Genomic DNA, 15716 nt, shown 5'->3' with positions numbered 1-15716 from the left:
TAGGAGACTAAAAAGAAAACCTTGTTTTACTCAGAAAACCAATATGACCTTTTAGCTCCAGCAGAAACCTGGTACGAAAGGGAGCTTCTGCAGACCAAGGAGAGAGGCATGGGCCAAGCTGCACACAGTGGGCACCCGTACTCCTACGGGGGCAGGTGCAGAGAATCAGGGCCCAGGGCAGGAAGGGGTTCCAGGTCCTCTCTTCATCCTTCCCTTCGTGTTTTCTTGGGCCATCTCACCTATTTTCCCTGCTTCAGATGATGATTTCAGAACCTGCTGCTTTAGCCCCCTTCTCCCTGTTCAGTTGCAGACCCACCTTTCCATCCGCCTGCCAGCTACTTCAAGGACACTCAGGGTTACCAGCAAACACTGCCGACCCACAGTCAAGCTCACGGTCTCTATCTTGCCCTTGACCTCCAGCCAACCTGTTCCTCCTGAATGTTTGTCTACTTGTCCACTCGTATGGTTCCAGAGTTACTTTGGACTTCACCTCCTCCTGGACGTTTATCTCTCCTTTTCCACCGTGACTGCCCTAGGTCAGGCCTTCTTTACTTCTTCCCTGGATCTGTCTCCTGGCTAATGTCACAGTGTCCAAGGGCTCCCATCTAACATTCATCCAGAAGACACCTTCCTAGTCCGTGTGTCACAGGGACACATTTAGTGACTCCCTAATGTCTACCAAATAAATCCCTTAGCCTAATATTTTAGACCCTCATGTCTCTAGCAAACGTTTTGTTCCTGCTCACCTCCAGCCACACTCCGCATATACCCTAAACTAGCAAACCAGCACATTAGCTAAACTCTCCAAGTACCATACTCGTTTGCAATTTACTTGGAATTTCTGTCTCCACATATCAAAATCCTGCCTACTATTGTTGATTCAGCTGAAATGTCACCTCTCCATTAAGCTAATCACTCATTCATTGGCAAATACTTGTTAAGCTTTTCTTCTGTGTCAAACACTTTTTAATCATTTCAGGCCATGCCTTATCCTCTCTTGTACACTCAGAAACATATTCCAATCCTCTACTCTACTGTAAACTTCTTGGGGACAGTACTGAGGTGTCATTTCCATATCCCCAATACTGCCTAATAGGGTGCTTCACAGATAATAGGTGCTCAGTAATGTCTGTCGAACTGAATCGAGGTTTATGCTGTCCGTGATTTTGATATCATTTAGTTTAGTTGGACTCTCCTACGGTTTTTTTTTTTTTCTGTTTAAGTATGCGTGACCAGGAAGAAGTAAAAATAAACTAATGATACTTCTCAGCAGCTCCAAGCCTGTAATTATGGTTAACTCTCAGTTATCCACGCCACTGGAAAAGCAGCTTGGAGAGAATCCCACACCAGAAGCACAAAAACACGATTTCCATCAGTCTTTGACATGTATTGTATGATTTTCAAGGAGCTGATTTGCCTTGTTAATTTTGTTTGGCTGATCGGGTTGCTATTTGCGTTTATAGTCTTTGAATAATTGGCTGGGTAGCAGGGATGGAAGGGGAAGTGGACGGCTGTGCTGGGGGTAGGAAGTCAGTCCAGAAGGAAATATCAGCTCTATACAACTTCGGAGGCCAGACTGGATGAAGTGACCATCACAGGCACTTGGGGTTTGTTGGCACGGCTCAGGGTTTGGCCAGTTTCTCTCAGATGACTGCAAATGTAGAGCTGTCCCTGACCACTACCAGCCCACCCTGGGTCCAGAGTTGGATTTTGCTTAAAGATGATATAAAGTAAGTAAGTAAAGGTTCTGGGATGGAGGGAGGGCTGTGCTTCCAGTCTTGTTGGTAACAGGAGGGTGCCTCGCTGAGCTACTGGGAACCACAGGATGCAAATCAAAGAAAATGAGATTTGCAATTTTGCATCGATAGCTAGATAATGCAAGGGGGAAAGTTCCCCTCTTCTCCTTCTGAAGCAAACAAATATCACATGTGGTGATTCAGCAGCTGCATTCGTTGGGGAAAATTGATGCACATTTCATGTGTCAGGGAGCTGAATCCCAGAGAATGGAGCCAGCCTCCCAGAAAATGGTTTCTTTATATAGTTCCATCCATTTATTGTTTGATTGGACTTTCTGTATATTAAATTCAAGCTGTTCTGCCGCTCTTGGGTATTATGATGTGTTGGCTCGGTGGGAAGTAATGAAGGTGATGGGATTTTACAGCATCGCATTACAAAGGAGGCGTCCCCAGCCCCATCCATCTCTCCATCAACTAGCTTGTGTGTGAGGTGGCACTTATATTAAAACGATTTTTCTGATTCAGTTTAATGACACTCATTCGAGTCCTGACACCCAGAATATGATTACATGAGCTAGATGCAATCTCCCTCCATCTAGCCATGGTCAGCAAAGGCTGAGTTCTCCTCCTTCCCCAGCCCCTCCCTTCCCACTTAGCCATCATTTGCATTGAGCTGGGTGGAGGGAAGTGGGGCTGGGGCGGGGGAGAAGGAAAAGGCTTACATTCTGGTCTGAGAAAAGCAGGCTGGGCAGAGGCAGGAGCACTGGCCTTGCCCTAGGGGTCACAATACATGTAAGTCTTTTGGCTGAGAACTTCGGATGCTTGAAGCGATTGTGGTAACTCCTTCATCCTCATCACAAACAAGTCCCCTTTCAAAGCTGGCTTGAATTCACTACTATAGACTCCAAAAGAGATTGCTAAAAGCCTGGTTTTCACTTGCCAGAAAAGAAGAACTGACTTGGTCATCACAAAGGATGGACACGTAAGATGTGAGTAGAGTGTCCATTTCCTGGAGGACAGTGGGAGAGGGACTCACAGACAAGTCTCTGCTCCTCTTCCTGCCTGGGAGAAGCTTCCAGCCACAAAGGTGTGTGGCCAAGAGCCCTGTGGGGACTGGGACAGGCGCTCCCTCCTGTGAGAGGAGGGTGAGAGAAACAAAAATCCCCCTGTGGTTACCAAGGGGTTCTGCCCCTCCCCTGGGGAGAGGGGAGGCCAGGCTGCCTTTTATTTACACTATTTTCAGGCAGAATAATTGCTGCTCCTCAGGAAGAATCATGTTTTTGTTTACGCGTGTGTTTAAAGAGGGAAACCCAAACAAAACCAAACAGAGAGAGAGAGAGAGATTGATTTTAAGAGATTCCAGAAGAGAGCTGTGAAATGGGCATCAGCATGGAAATTCCCTCCAAAAATTGCTGCGATTTGAACAGCTGGATCGGAAGTAATGTGGTGACCCTGGGGTGAAGAACCCCAAAGGCTGACATTCCACCTGTGGGAATTCATTTCTTCCTCCCCTGCAGCCCCAAAGTGCTCCCCCTGCCTGTGTCAGCAGCTACCAGAGCTGCTGCCTTTGAGACTGGCTGCTCCTTTTCAGTTTCTGAGCCAAGACTGCCCACACAGTGGTGAGCACCTTGGCAGGTGCTGGGGAAATTCTGCCTGGGTTGAAGGCAACTGCAGTCAAGTGCAGATGCTCCTGCTGATTGTCAGTCCAGCCCTGTTCTCAGATGGCCAGGCTCTAGCTCAGCCTCAGAGGTCTGCCATCCGGTGCCGGAGTCTGGGAGCCACCCTGCAGGCCCTTTACGTATGCCTCTTCTTGTGAAATGCTTCTCCCAGCAGTGGAAGTCGTTAGGTCTCTGTCTTCCAGGCCAGTCCTCGGCCATGGGAGCTGGTGAAGCTTTCAGCTGGCAGGCTGGCCGCAGGACCAGCAAGGGTGTCCTGTGGCCTTGACTTTTGAACGTATGCAGAATCTCTCACTTCTCCCCTTTCCGATGCCACTACTAGATCCCAGCCACCCTCCTCTCTTGCTCAGATTGCTGTGGTAGCTTCTCTTCTTCAATGTATGCACTACCCATTGCCCAGATCCTTTCAAGTGAGTCAGATCTTTTCAAAACTCTCCAACGACTTCCCATTCCAAGCATATTCGTAAAAGGCAGAGGGCCAAGTCTCTGTGGTGACCACAGTGATTACGCGGGCCCTGCATGGGCTGCTTTGTGCTACCTGTCCCTGCTCTTGGGGCTGGACCATCAGCGCCTTCTAGCCCTTCCAAGAAAAGCGCACCAAGGCCCCTCCTGCCTGATGGCCTTTGTGTTTGCTGTTCCCTCTGCCTGGAATGTTCTTCCCCAAGAAACCCACATTCCAGGTTCTGCTCAAATTCAGCCTTAACTGAGAGGCCTGTCTTGACCTCCCCACATAAAATAGCAGCTCTCCCTTGCTGCATCCCCTCTCACACTTGGCATCCCCAATTTATCACATCATGCTTTATTTTTCTCTGCAGCATGCATTACTTCCTGATTGCCTATATGTAGGTATGTATCCATCTATCTCTTTACTGTCTGGTTTTCTCCACTAGAATGTAAGCCCCACAAGATCAGGGGCTGTTTCCTTTGCTGCTGTATCCCCAGGGCCTAATAGCTACTCAAGTATCTGTTGAATAAATAACTGAATGGAAGGAAATGTGATGGGTAGGGGGGGCTTATCTATGGCACCCTTTCTGCTCCTCGCTGGCCATGGAATCTGGGCAAGGAGCCTGGCAAAGCAGCCAATACTGAAATACATGGGTTGAAACCTCCCTTGCAAGAAAGCCCCAACCCTGCTAGGCTGACATCAGAACTAGAGAATTCCCTGCTTGGCCTCCTCATTTCCACCCACCCACAAACATCCTGTTAGACAGGACCATATCACTAACAGTGATATAGCGCTTTCACTGGTTCTTACAATGGGTAGGAGATAGTTAACAAGTGAGAAAATTGAAGATGGGTAAGCCAGAGTACACAGCTGTTTGGTTGAACAGATAGATACTGAAGCCTAGTACATGTCAGGTCCTGTGCTAGATATAGATCATAAAGTGATCTTTGAAGCAGATACCTGCCCTTGAGAAACTCATATTCTGGGGAAAAGACATAAAAACAAAGTTAATGACATGTGGCAACTGGCAAGAAAGATGCATGGCAGAGCACGTGGGAAGCCTTCCTGGAGGAGACAATGTGGGCTGTTTTGTAGGATGACAGGAGTTAGCCAGACAGAGCAGAGTGAGGGGTAGTCTCTGGAGGGATGGGAAGAATGTGAATAAAAGCCTCTTTTCTGACCCTGCTCTTCCCACCCTCTCTTGTTTTGGTTCAAAACAAGAGAAACGAGTCTCATTCATTCTGTCTGTACTTTACATAGGGCTGATGAGCAATCATGGTGCCTGTGCATTCTCAGAGCCTATGATGCTGGCTGACATGCAGTAGACACTCAGTAAATGTTGAATGAATGAATGATTCCTTGTTGGGATGCAGGTCTCCACTCTCTCTTAGGAATTTCAGCACCAGAGAACTATTGGTTAAGAAATGTCAAACCAAGAGAAGATCCTGAGGTCATTTATTCCCAGTAATTACCCTATAATCAGATCCCCCAGGCAGGGACCCACCACCATCTAGATGGGCACTGTTTGGCCAACACCCCACTCCAAGGCCCTTGGAAGGTGGGAGGAGGGTTGGTGGACTCCCCAGAGGCAGTGGATGATGGTACAGCCAGAATTTCAGGAACTGAAGGGTTAACGAAACCCACCTCTGGTTGGTTCCACTGGGGGTGCCTGATCAAGCACCCCATTCTGTGGAGTGCCCATATTGATCTCCCAGGCCTGGCTCCCAGTCTCTGAAACCTCAGGCAGGCCCCTTCCAGGATTAGACTTTAAAGGGAAATGCAAATTACCTGGAGGCTGCTTTGTGCTTGGAAGAAGTAAAAATCGATTCTGTTTTCGTTAAAGTGATTTTTGGACACTGTCAAAAGCTCTCTCATCTCAGAGCACAGGGTGACAGATAGGCTGCCGGTCTCAATTACATAACCAAGCCAACCAGGCGGCATCGGGCCATCTCATTAGAGTGACACTGCTCCATGCCCTTCCCAAGCCCAATTCCCCCTCCCTAAGATGCCCAAGAGCACTTTATCCCTTCCAGGCCTGGAGCTGGCCCTCGATGGCCCTTGTGGATGCTTGTTCACAAAGCTTCCTTCCCCTCTGCCCCAAGCCCCACGTGAGCTTCACCCATGGACTGGCTCAGGCAGTCTGCCCAGTGGTGATGTCAAGCAAAGTCAAACAAAATGAAGAGGGAAAATCTGCTTTGAAAAAGTCTATGATAATAATACATTCCCAAACTAGAGGTGCTGGTCTTATTTAATATTGGGAGCTCTGTGTTATCCCTTCCCTCTGTTAACTGCGATAATTGAGGATTTATTTATTTATAGCATCAATTATGAGCACAGAAATTAATCCTTTAGTGGTGAACTTGGAAGCTCAACTGTCAAGGGGGCACTAGGGAACCCTGGCCTGGGCAAAGGTGTCTTCCCCACCAGCATGGGAGGTGGCCAAGGAAAGCCATCCTCCAGCATTGGTGGCGGCCGGGTTGTTATTGTTCTGTGTGCTCAAGATATTCTGAGAAATTAAATAAATGGGAATAATTGGCTCCAGGAGATCCCTCCCTGGAGGACACCTGAGTAACTCATCAGCGGGTCCTAGGAAAGCAGGCAGAGCCAGGAAGAGCAAACTCCTTCACGCAACACATCGACCCTCGACTAGTCAGTCAGCAAAGGCACACAGACTGTAAATAGGAAGCCTGGGAAGGTTTGGGTGGGAAGGGTCTGGAAACAGGAAGAAGTAGGTGTCTGCCAGGGATTGTTGGGAGCAACCAGAGAGAATGTGGAATGTGGCAGAACACTGGCCCTTGGCATTGCATGACCACTTGGGGTTCAAACACCAGCAAAGAGTAAGCAAAGACAGGCTTTCTGGAATGATCCAACAAGCTTACAAGTAGCCAATGAATGTGCTCAGGACAGAGAGCAGCCAGAGGAGAGGAACGGTTTCCAGGATAGGGTGGGTAAGACCTCCAATAAGAGCAAGAAGACCCTCCACAGCATCGCAGATCATCCCAGTGAGGGGGGACCACACACCAGGTGAATGCTGCCCTGCTCCCTCCCTGGGGCCAGGGCTGGGGGAGATACAAATCTTGGGTCCACCCTAGAGAAAGTACAGGTGGGTCTGGAAGGGACTGAGGACATTATCAGACCAAGCACATGGAAAAGAAGCCCCATTCTCATTGACTCACCCATTTAAGAGTTTTGCCAAATACCTGTTGTTTAGAGTCAAGCAGAGAGCCGGGCGATGGTTCTCACCGCCAACTCCGGTCAAAGTCAAGCAGCCCGATCCACCCGACACTGGTCAGGGTGGACAGGAAGAAAAAGCCTGCTTTCCCATTACTTAACGGAGGTTAAGCAAGACATGACTAAAGGCTTCATTTTTGCTTGTGAGTTTTTCCTCCCTAAGGCTAGATATCTTGCTGCTTGAGGAAGGGAAGGGTGAGGAGCTTGCAGGGCCCGAAGTCGGGGCCGGGGAGGGGAGGGTAGTCTGGGTCTTCCTACGCAGGAGTCCTCACTCTCTGGCAGTCCTCTTGCTCTGCCCCTCCCTCACCTCCCAAAAGAAAATGTGAGGCCATGACTGTCCACCCCCTGACGCTAGACTTGACCTTGATCTACACAGCGAAGGCTAAAGGAAATCACTGGTCTCCCCAGTGACAGTAAATAGATTTTGCAGTGAAAGCAGCCATTAATTTCCCAGGCAGAGCTTAAACTGGCCAGAAGAAAATGTTTTATATATTCATAAATTCCCTGTGTGCCTAGTGAGGTGCCTGTAGTCCTCACCACGCTGACACTTTCTTAAATAGAGATAGGACTAGAATAGATTATGACACCCTGAGGCCATTAAAAAGAAAAGCTCTGAAGGGCTGATTTCCACCTACAGGCCCTGATGTTAAGGGAACAAGTAGAGTGGGAAATGAAAAGAGAAAGGGCCCTGGAGACAACCAGCCTGGTATTTGAAAAGCGGCGCTGCCCCTCAGCAGCTATGTGACTACAGATATTTACTTAACCTCTCTGAGCCTCGCCTGCTGCATCTTCAAAGTTGTGTGGAATTTTTCCTACCTTGCAAGGCTGTTGTGAAGACTTAAAGAGATAACATATGCAAAGTGCTCAGCACACTGCTGACACATAGTAGACACACATATGCTGTTATGCTAATAATAAAAAGTAACAGGCAGGTGGCCGTTCAAGTTTCCATTGATCTCTGAAATGGCCCCATTTTAACTCCGACACTCATCCGTCTGCCCTGTTTTCTCCCCATGGCAGTCCTGAGGCATCACTGGTGTCATGAGTCCCATCAAGGGGCACTTAAGGGTTTTGGACACTCAGAATGTAGCCATGGAGGTCCTGGCCATGGAAAAGTCCCCTTCAGGAAAGCGAAGGGATGGCCAGGTTAGCAGAGAAACAGCAAATGTGCCTCCTTCTCCTAACACAGGGCCAGCTCTCCAGCCCATCTTATCCCTAAATATCCCACGAGGCCAGGAAGCCACATCTACTCCCTGAGTCAAGAGAGACAAGGTCAAATGACCAGACATCCTTGCCCACTTTGGGTGGGAGCAGTTAGTGGGAGCCTGCATGTGTGTTGAAGAGGAAGGAAAGGGCAAGGTGGCCTCTGCCCGATGAATGGAATGCCCCCCGTCAAATGTGGCCTTCACAAATGGACAGCAACACCCCTCGCTCTCCCCCTTGCTCCTCCCTTCTGTGTGGCAGAATGACAAATGTAATCATTTTAGAAGGTCCTGTCACCTGCTCAGTCATTCCCAATAAGCACTATGGAAAAACCGATACCAGCGCCACAGGGTTTCAGCCAGGGGAAAAAAAAAAAAAAATCGAATCACCAGGACGCCACCAACTGAATTGTCAAACACCAAATAAAAAGCTTCATGAATTCTCCATCAGCAATATAACGCTTCCTGGCCTAAGCAAATACAGCCCCAGTGTATGAATTGTGAAGGGATTTTGCTTGAGCCTCAATGACTTCCCACAGCTGAAGCAGCAGCCCCTAAGAAATACACATCTCCATGAAGCTGCCTTCATGGAGTGAAGACTGTAATCTGCTTCCTGAGTGAGCCCCCCCCTCCAATCCTCTGATGGAAAGCTTCATATCCCAGCACCATAAATATATTTCGGTGATCTCAACTGGAGAGGGGACCCTGGGGAGATGGAAGAGACAGAGTCACCCGTGACCTCACTGAGCACCTTTCCCTCCCACTGATGATATTGTTGTTACTGTGTCTGACCACATGATCCATCAGACCATCTCACCATCACCCAGGTAGGCTGAAGGATCATTCATTCTCACAGAGTCAGACTAAGAAAGCAAAACTACTGCTTCTTCAGTGAGAAAAAAAAAAAAACAAAAAACAAATCAGGTGCCCCACTTTGCAGAAAACCCAAGTTCAGAGTCACTTAGAGAAAGTCTACTCAGAGCTCCTGAGCCCTTGAGCATTTGTGGCAGCAAAAAAGAAAAATAAGGCAGAAGAGAAAACAGCCTGCAAATATACTACAAAGGAGAAATGCAGGGAGGCTCCAAAAAGAGAGCTCTAGGGTCTCCTGTTAATGGAAATCTGTACCCTCTTGACCACTCTCATTGAACTTCTTACAGCATTCTTCCTTCCTGCTGCCCTCTTTTCCTCTTCAAGACAGCCCTTGCAAGCTCAGGTGCATATAAGAATGCAGCAGTCTCCACTCACTCCTCCCCCACCACACACACATACACAGAATGCATGGCTGAAAAAAGACATGGTGACAATTTTCCGTGTTTTGTAAAATATATACCCTACTCCTAAAAGAAAACTCAATTCAGAGCATTCATCAGCCCCAAACAAATCATTTTGGTGCCTTCCACTTCTGATTAGCAACTTCCCTTGCTCCTACAACTTGGGGAAGTGACTCCAACCTTCTGTGTCCAGCTCTGATACCATCCACAGTGTCCCCGTCAATCCAACCTCCGCCCTTCTCCAGGACAACAGCTCCGACTTACCCCAGTGTTGTCATGGTGACGATGGTGTACCAAAACGAGGCGGGGATGCTTGTGAACTTGCTGGCGGAGGAGCCCTTCTCGGCGTAAAACATCACAGTGGCAAAGATGATGATGGCCATGGTGAGGGAGAAGAGGAGGAAGCCGAGCTCCGAGGCACAGCTCTTCAGGGTGTAGCCCAGGATCCGCAAGCCCTGGGAGTGGCGCGAGAACTTGAAGATCCTGAAGACGCGGAAGACCCGGAGCGTGACGAAGGCGCCTGACACGTCCTCGTTGTTGGTCATGACGAGGCCGATGTAATAGGGCATGATGGCCACCACGTCGATGATACTCATCACGCTGCGGATGAAGCGGTAGCGGCTGGGCGCCGCGAAAAGCCGGAGGAGGTACTCCACCGTGAAGATCATGACGCAGGCTGTGTCCAGGCAAAAGAAGGCCACGGAGTAGCGCTCGCCGCACGGCAGCTCCTTGCTCCCGGGCACCGTGCCGCACGGCACCGTCTCCACCACGTTGGTGATGACCGAGACGGCGATGAAGAAGCCAGTCACGTAGTAGAAGACCAAGGCCAGTGTGCTGGTGTGCGGGTTCTCGAAGGCCCGCCACATGGTCTGGCGGAAGCTGAGCGAGGGCATGGACTCCTGGTTGTTCTCCGAGTCGTTGTCGTCCATGAGCCGCTCGGCGTTCTCCCTCTTGCGGTCCTTGTACTCCTCGTAGCAGCAGTCACCGATGATCTCGGGCAGAATGCCGTAGAAAGCCAGCTCGTCGTCGTAGGCGGAGATGCACTCGTAGCGCGGGTAGTGCAGTTTGCCAGTGCGGTAGAAGTTGAGGACGCAGCGGAACACTTCTGGGTCTCGGTCGAAGAAGTACTCCTTGGTGTCCTCGTTGAAGAAGAACTCCTTCTCCGTGCTGCCCAGCAGTGTGTCTGGGTAGCGCTCCAGCGTGGTCCGCCACGTCTGGAACCTCCGCCCGCTCACATTGAGGACAATCAGTTCATCCTGCCGCTTGTTCTTGTCGGCCGGGGCTAGGGGCATGGGGCAGTTGGCCACTGGCATCCACCCGATGGCCGCAGCCCGCGCGAAGGGCAGCCAGGCTGCGACTCCGGCCGCCATGGTGACTCCAGCTCCTGGGCGGCCACTGCTCTGCCACGCGGCACACCAGCTTGGAAGTTAGTTCAGCAACCCCTGGAGACAGGAGGAGAAAGCAGAGAACCCGTGAGTCCCCTGTCTGCCCCTGGAGGGTAGATGGGATACAGGGAAGGGTCATCAGGAAGTGAAACAGCAAACGTCTGGAAGGGAAATGAATGGAACTGAAGTCCCCACCAAAGAGAGGAGACTTGATTCACACCCGGTCTTGCAGCAATGTGGGATCACCAGATGTTGTTGACTGCCTGACAAATTGTCAAGTTCCAAGAGGGCTCAGGAGCACTTGGAGGGAAAACCTCTTTAGCAGAAAGATCTGGGAAGATGTGGGTAATAATCAGCTCCAAAAGGTTATGGTGTTATTACGAATTTAAATTGGGAGAGGGTAAACGAGTTCTCATTAAATGAATTTAAAAGTGGGATAAACATGCTAATTTTTATTTCTCTCTTCACCCACAAGGGCAATCAGGAATGGGGCATGGAGGGGGGAGATCAGGGAAACACATTCTTTCCACTCCTCACTGGTGAGGAGGCTGGGGCTGCCTAGGACTCTGGAAAATTCTCTGAGATGCCAGAACTTGGTGGAGTTCTGTCCCCAAGTTCCATGGCGAAGGCTGACCCTGGTGGCGTGCTACCCTCTGGGACATTCAGCTGGGACATTTGGCAACCTCATGTCCAGTCACGCTCTCAGAGCCATAATAGAAAGATGTGGGAGAGGCTGGGAGGCTAGGGTTCCTCCCCCACCTTGTAAAGGACTCTTGGATTCTTGGTTCACCTGCCTTCCAAGCATTGTCCTTCTTCCTCCCAGAGGAAGCTGATCCACACTTACTGCCATCTCCAGACTCCTCGCCTCCCGTCTCCATCTGCCCACCATCCCTAACTCCCTCAGGTTATATAACAATACCCTTTCCCATGCCAGCCTCTTTCACCTGGCCCCACTCCACCCTCAGAGGTTCTTCCAGAGCTGGGCCACCTCGGCCCTTCACTCACCGCTCTCTGAACCGGGCTGTGTACACACTTCCCCATCACCTGCATGGATGGAGGGAACAGTGGCATGGAGAATTATATTTGGCTTTGGGAAACAGATTTACCTTCTCGAGTCTGGCTTTTTAAAGACGGTAGTGAAATGAGTCTGCAATCCCCAAATGTATACCATCTGTGGGGAGACACGTGGTGACACAGAAACACACGGAACAGCAACGGGGAATTGTTTGGGGTTGACACGCTCATTTTCCCAGATCCTAAACTGATCTCACAGAGCCAATCCTGACTCAGAATTCTTTGGACCCTCTGGAATTCAGCTGGTTTAAATAAATGAGGCAGAAGCTGAGTCTCGTAGGGAGATTTGATCTCATCTTTCCTTGTAACCCTGTTTGCTTCTCCTGACTCCCAACTCTGCCAAGTTTTCCAGATTTCTCCCTCCTCTCATTCCTGAGCCACCCCTGGACTCTGCCACCTGGAGATCTCTGAAACTGGACAGGTGGAAGCTGGGTCTACCACCTTGCAAAAAGCTGGTCTTCACCTTTTGCTCACAGTATCCTTAACCCCCGGCCTGTCACCTTGGCCATCTTCCTTACTACTGCACCCAAAGATGCAAATAATTGCCAAATAATGAGACAGCAGGTCTCTGCCCGCATAAGGCCTCGCTTCCCTGAGTCCTCTTTCCCATTTGTCTGTTTGTCTCTCATTCCCCCAACCCCCATTTCTCCTGTTCCAAGTAAATCCATCCTGCTCAGGTTAATTTCCCTAAAGCAAGATCTTCCCATTGCCTACCAAATCAAGTCTGAACTCTTTGGACTGGCATTCTGGCATTTTCACAAATGGATCCTGGTTTATCATTCCAGCCCCATGTCCAGGCACCTATCCTAGATCCTAAATGGGCTCATGCATAGTCCTTGGGGGTCTGTCTGTGGGCACTCTTCCTTCTGTTGGGACTATGCTTCCCCTTCACCCAGCTCTCCTATTAGAATCTCCCCTGTGCCTTGCTCTCTCTCTGATGCATCTTCCTCTCCCCACGCTGAAAGTCTCTCCTCCTTTGGGCTCTTGGCACTCTGTTTGCTCCTCTTCCCTAGCACCTATCATCCTCTCGCCTGGGTTACAGACACTCTCCACGAGTCTTATCATCATGGCCAACAGTAATTGAGCGCTGACTTTATGCCAGGCACTGCACTGTCTCCAATGGATCAGCTCATGTAATCCTCCCAGCAACCCTAGGAAAAAGAGGTCTGAAATTCAGCAGTCGGCCAGCTGGAAGGGGGAAGGACAGGGACTACAGCCCTGGACAGGCAGTCTGACCCCACACCACATGCCCTGAGATCCTGCTTCTCAAGGTCTTCCTGTAAGAAGAATATTACGTGATATTTACTGAGGGCTGACTGCCAGCCAGCACAGTGTCACATGCTTACATGGCATGGACCACTTCAATCCACCCCAGCAACACCCACAGGGGGCAGACGCCACCATTGTCCGCATTTTGCAGATGAGGAAAATGAAGCATGAGGAGGTATAACTGGCTGAAGGATGTAATGATCAGGCAGGGAGATTTAAACCTGGGCTGTCTCAATGTGGAGTTCGAGGGGATAGCCAGGCCTCTTCCCTGCTTTCCCCATCCCACACGAAGCTCCTTAAGGGTAAAGGCCATGATGCTTCTATCTTTACATGACAAGTCAGGAGGTAACATAGTAGGTGCCCAACCTACCGATGATCCCCAAAGGTGGGCACAATAAAGGACAGGTGGGAATCCAGATTATATAGATGCCAATTGTAATCCATCGATTTTATTCCACACCATCAGGGCTTTTAAGGCTGGGCATTCTCTCTCCACTCAGTAAACTCTGAAGACAGATCTAAATAAAATGAACCCAATTTAAGTGCCTCTGACTCACTGTAGCTCTGTGTTTTCCCAAGGAGCCGACCTCTACCTCAGTTTCCCCTCTGCGTGCTAAGGAGCATGTTCACAGGACTTTCTGCTTCCTCAGAAAGGGAGGTTGATTCAGGTGCCACAGAAGACATCGGGAATGACAGTGACATTCCCTCTAAATGTCACCAGTCAGAGAATAGAAAAACAGCGCGGGCCTGATGAGCTCTTGATTACGGGAACTGAGGAAAGAACAGGGGGATCATTTACCCACGGCAATGAGTAATCCACATACCGCTGATAGAAGACTGGGGAACACATCCCATGTATTTTATATCTTTCTTCAAGAAATGTACCCTTTTAACTCCCTGTATTTCCTTTAGGCTACTAGGAGAATCTGTAGTCCCTAAGCACACACTTAGCCAGGTTTTCTGAGGAGCAAGAGAAGTTTGGGAAGAAAGCCTGCAGTTTAAAGACTGGTCACAAGATAATTCCAATTCAGATTTAGCTAACATTTATTGATCACTGACTATGCAGTGGGCACTGATTTAAGCACTTTTTGCAGCAACAGTTAATTAATCCCACAAAAATCCTATGACATGGGCATTTATGCTGACAAGCTTCAGGAAAGGAGCTGAGACTCCTTCAAAGTGACTATGTTCTGTGTATATAGGAGGTGACGATTTTCCAATAGGCGACTGATCAGTTAGTGCTAGTAGTAAAGAACCGGCCTGCTGGTGCAGGAGACATGAGAGACACCGGTTCGATCCCTGAGTGGGGAAGAGCCCCTGGAGGAGGAAATGGCAACCCACTCCAGTATTCCTGCCTGGAGAATCCCATGGACAGAGGAGCCTGGCAGGCTGCAATCCATAGGGTTGCAAAGAGACACAACTGAAGTGACATAGCATGGCAGCATGGCATGGCAGCTCACTGCCAAATGACTTCCTTAACCTAGGTGTAACCAAATACCAAAGGTCCTTTGGGAGAGAGCAGGATGCAGGCTCTGCCCACCCTGTCCCCAGGCAGCAGAAAGCATGGGGTCTGGAAGGCCCAGCACTCCCGTTCTAATTCTCACCTGAACTTGTGAAAGCAAGCCATCATTATCCTCTGGGCCTCACAAGCCTCGTCTGTCAAACGAGATAACTGGACAAGAAAGTGACAAGGAGATCTCTAGCACAAACAATCCTTGATTCTACTGGATCCAGGACATCAAGCCTGTAGCTCAGGTCTCACCAAGAGCTCTTCCTCATGGTGTCCCCTGCAAAGCAAGCAGTAGAGCCTCTGGGTTTGTTGCTGAGGGGACAGAGTTAATCTGAGCCTCCTTTTAACAGAGGCACTTCTGGGAATTTCTGATGAGGCTGGTGCCCAGAAAGGGCCACACAACCTGCATTGCTTAGAACTCAAGGCAATCAAAGGCCCAGTTCATTCATAGAACCCCTGGCTACACCCCTGGAGGGAAAAGGGGCCTAGGCTCCAGACCCTGGGCCCTGGACCTCTGACTCTTAACATCCTTGCTTTATCCCAGGATGGAGCTAAGAAAGGTAGGAACTTGGGGGATTCCTGTGGCAAAGAGTAAGAGACCACAGAACCAGCAGGTACCCCTCTAATACTCTGCTTGGGCCAGGTATGCAGTTGTATACCCTGAGAGAGTGGAGCCCTCCCACTTCCATTCTGCCAGTGCTGTTTCACCCTGACTCCCAAGCCTCACTCCCTGGTACCTGCTGCTGCCACGCTGAATCCCATCACTTTACCCTCCCCTCCTCATACCGATCTCCTCTTCTCCAAAGTCTCTGGGTATTTTACAAACTACTCTCAGATGAATAATTGAGAACTGGGGAAGGAAGAACAGTCCCTCTCTATCTATCATAAAAGCCTCTGGTCCCACAGTCAAACTTTTA

At 49.6% G+C, this 15716-nt stretch overlaps 1 protein-coding gene across 3 annotated transcripts in view; it reads right to left on the bottom strand.

The window, feature by feature from the left end:
- The window catches only part of KCND3 (potassium voltage-gated channel, Shal-related subfamily, member 3), a 220993-nt gene extending 210062 nt beyond the window's left edge, over positions 1 to 10931 (bottom strand). For all 3 annotated transcript variants that reach the window (XM_010830817.1, XM_010830815.1, XM_010830816.1), the window contains exon 1: positions 9826 to 10931. In XM_010830817.1, the coding sequence (XP_010829119.1) occupies positions 9826 to 10931 (1106 nt within the window). The remainder of the gene's footprint in view (positions 1 to 9825) is intronic.
- Positions 10932 to 15716: the final 4785 nt, after the last annotated feature.

The sequence above is a fragment of the Bison bison genome, unplaced genomic scaffold (assembly GCF_000754665.1).
Source record: "Bison bison bison isolate TAMUID 2011002044 unplaced genomic scaffold, Bison_UMD1.0 scf7180017864519, whole genome shotgun sequence".
Taxonomy (NCBI): Eukaryota; Metazoa; Chordata; class Mammalia; order Artiodactyla; family Bovidae; genus Bison; species Bison bison.
This window is presented reverse-complemented; position numbering and strand designations above follow the sequence as displayed.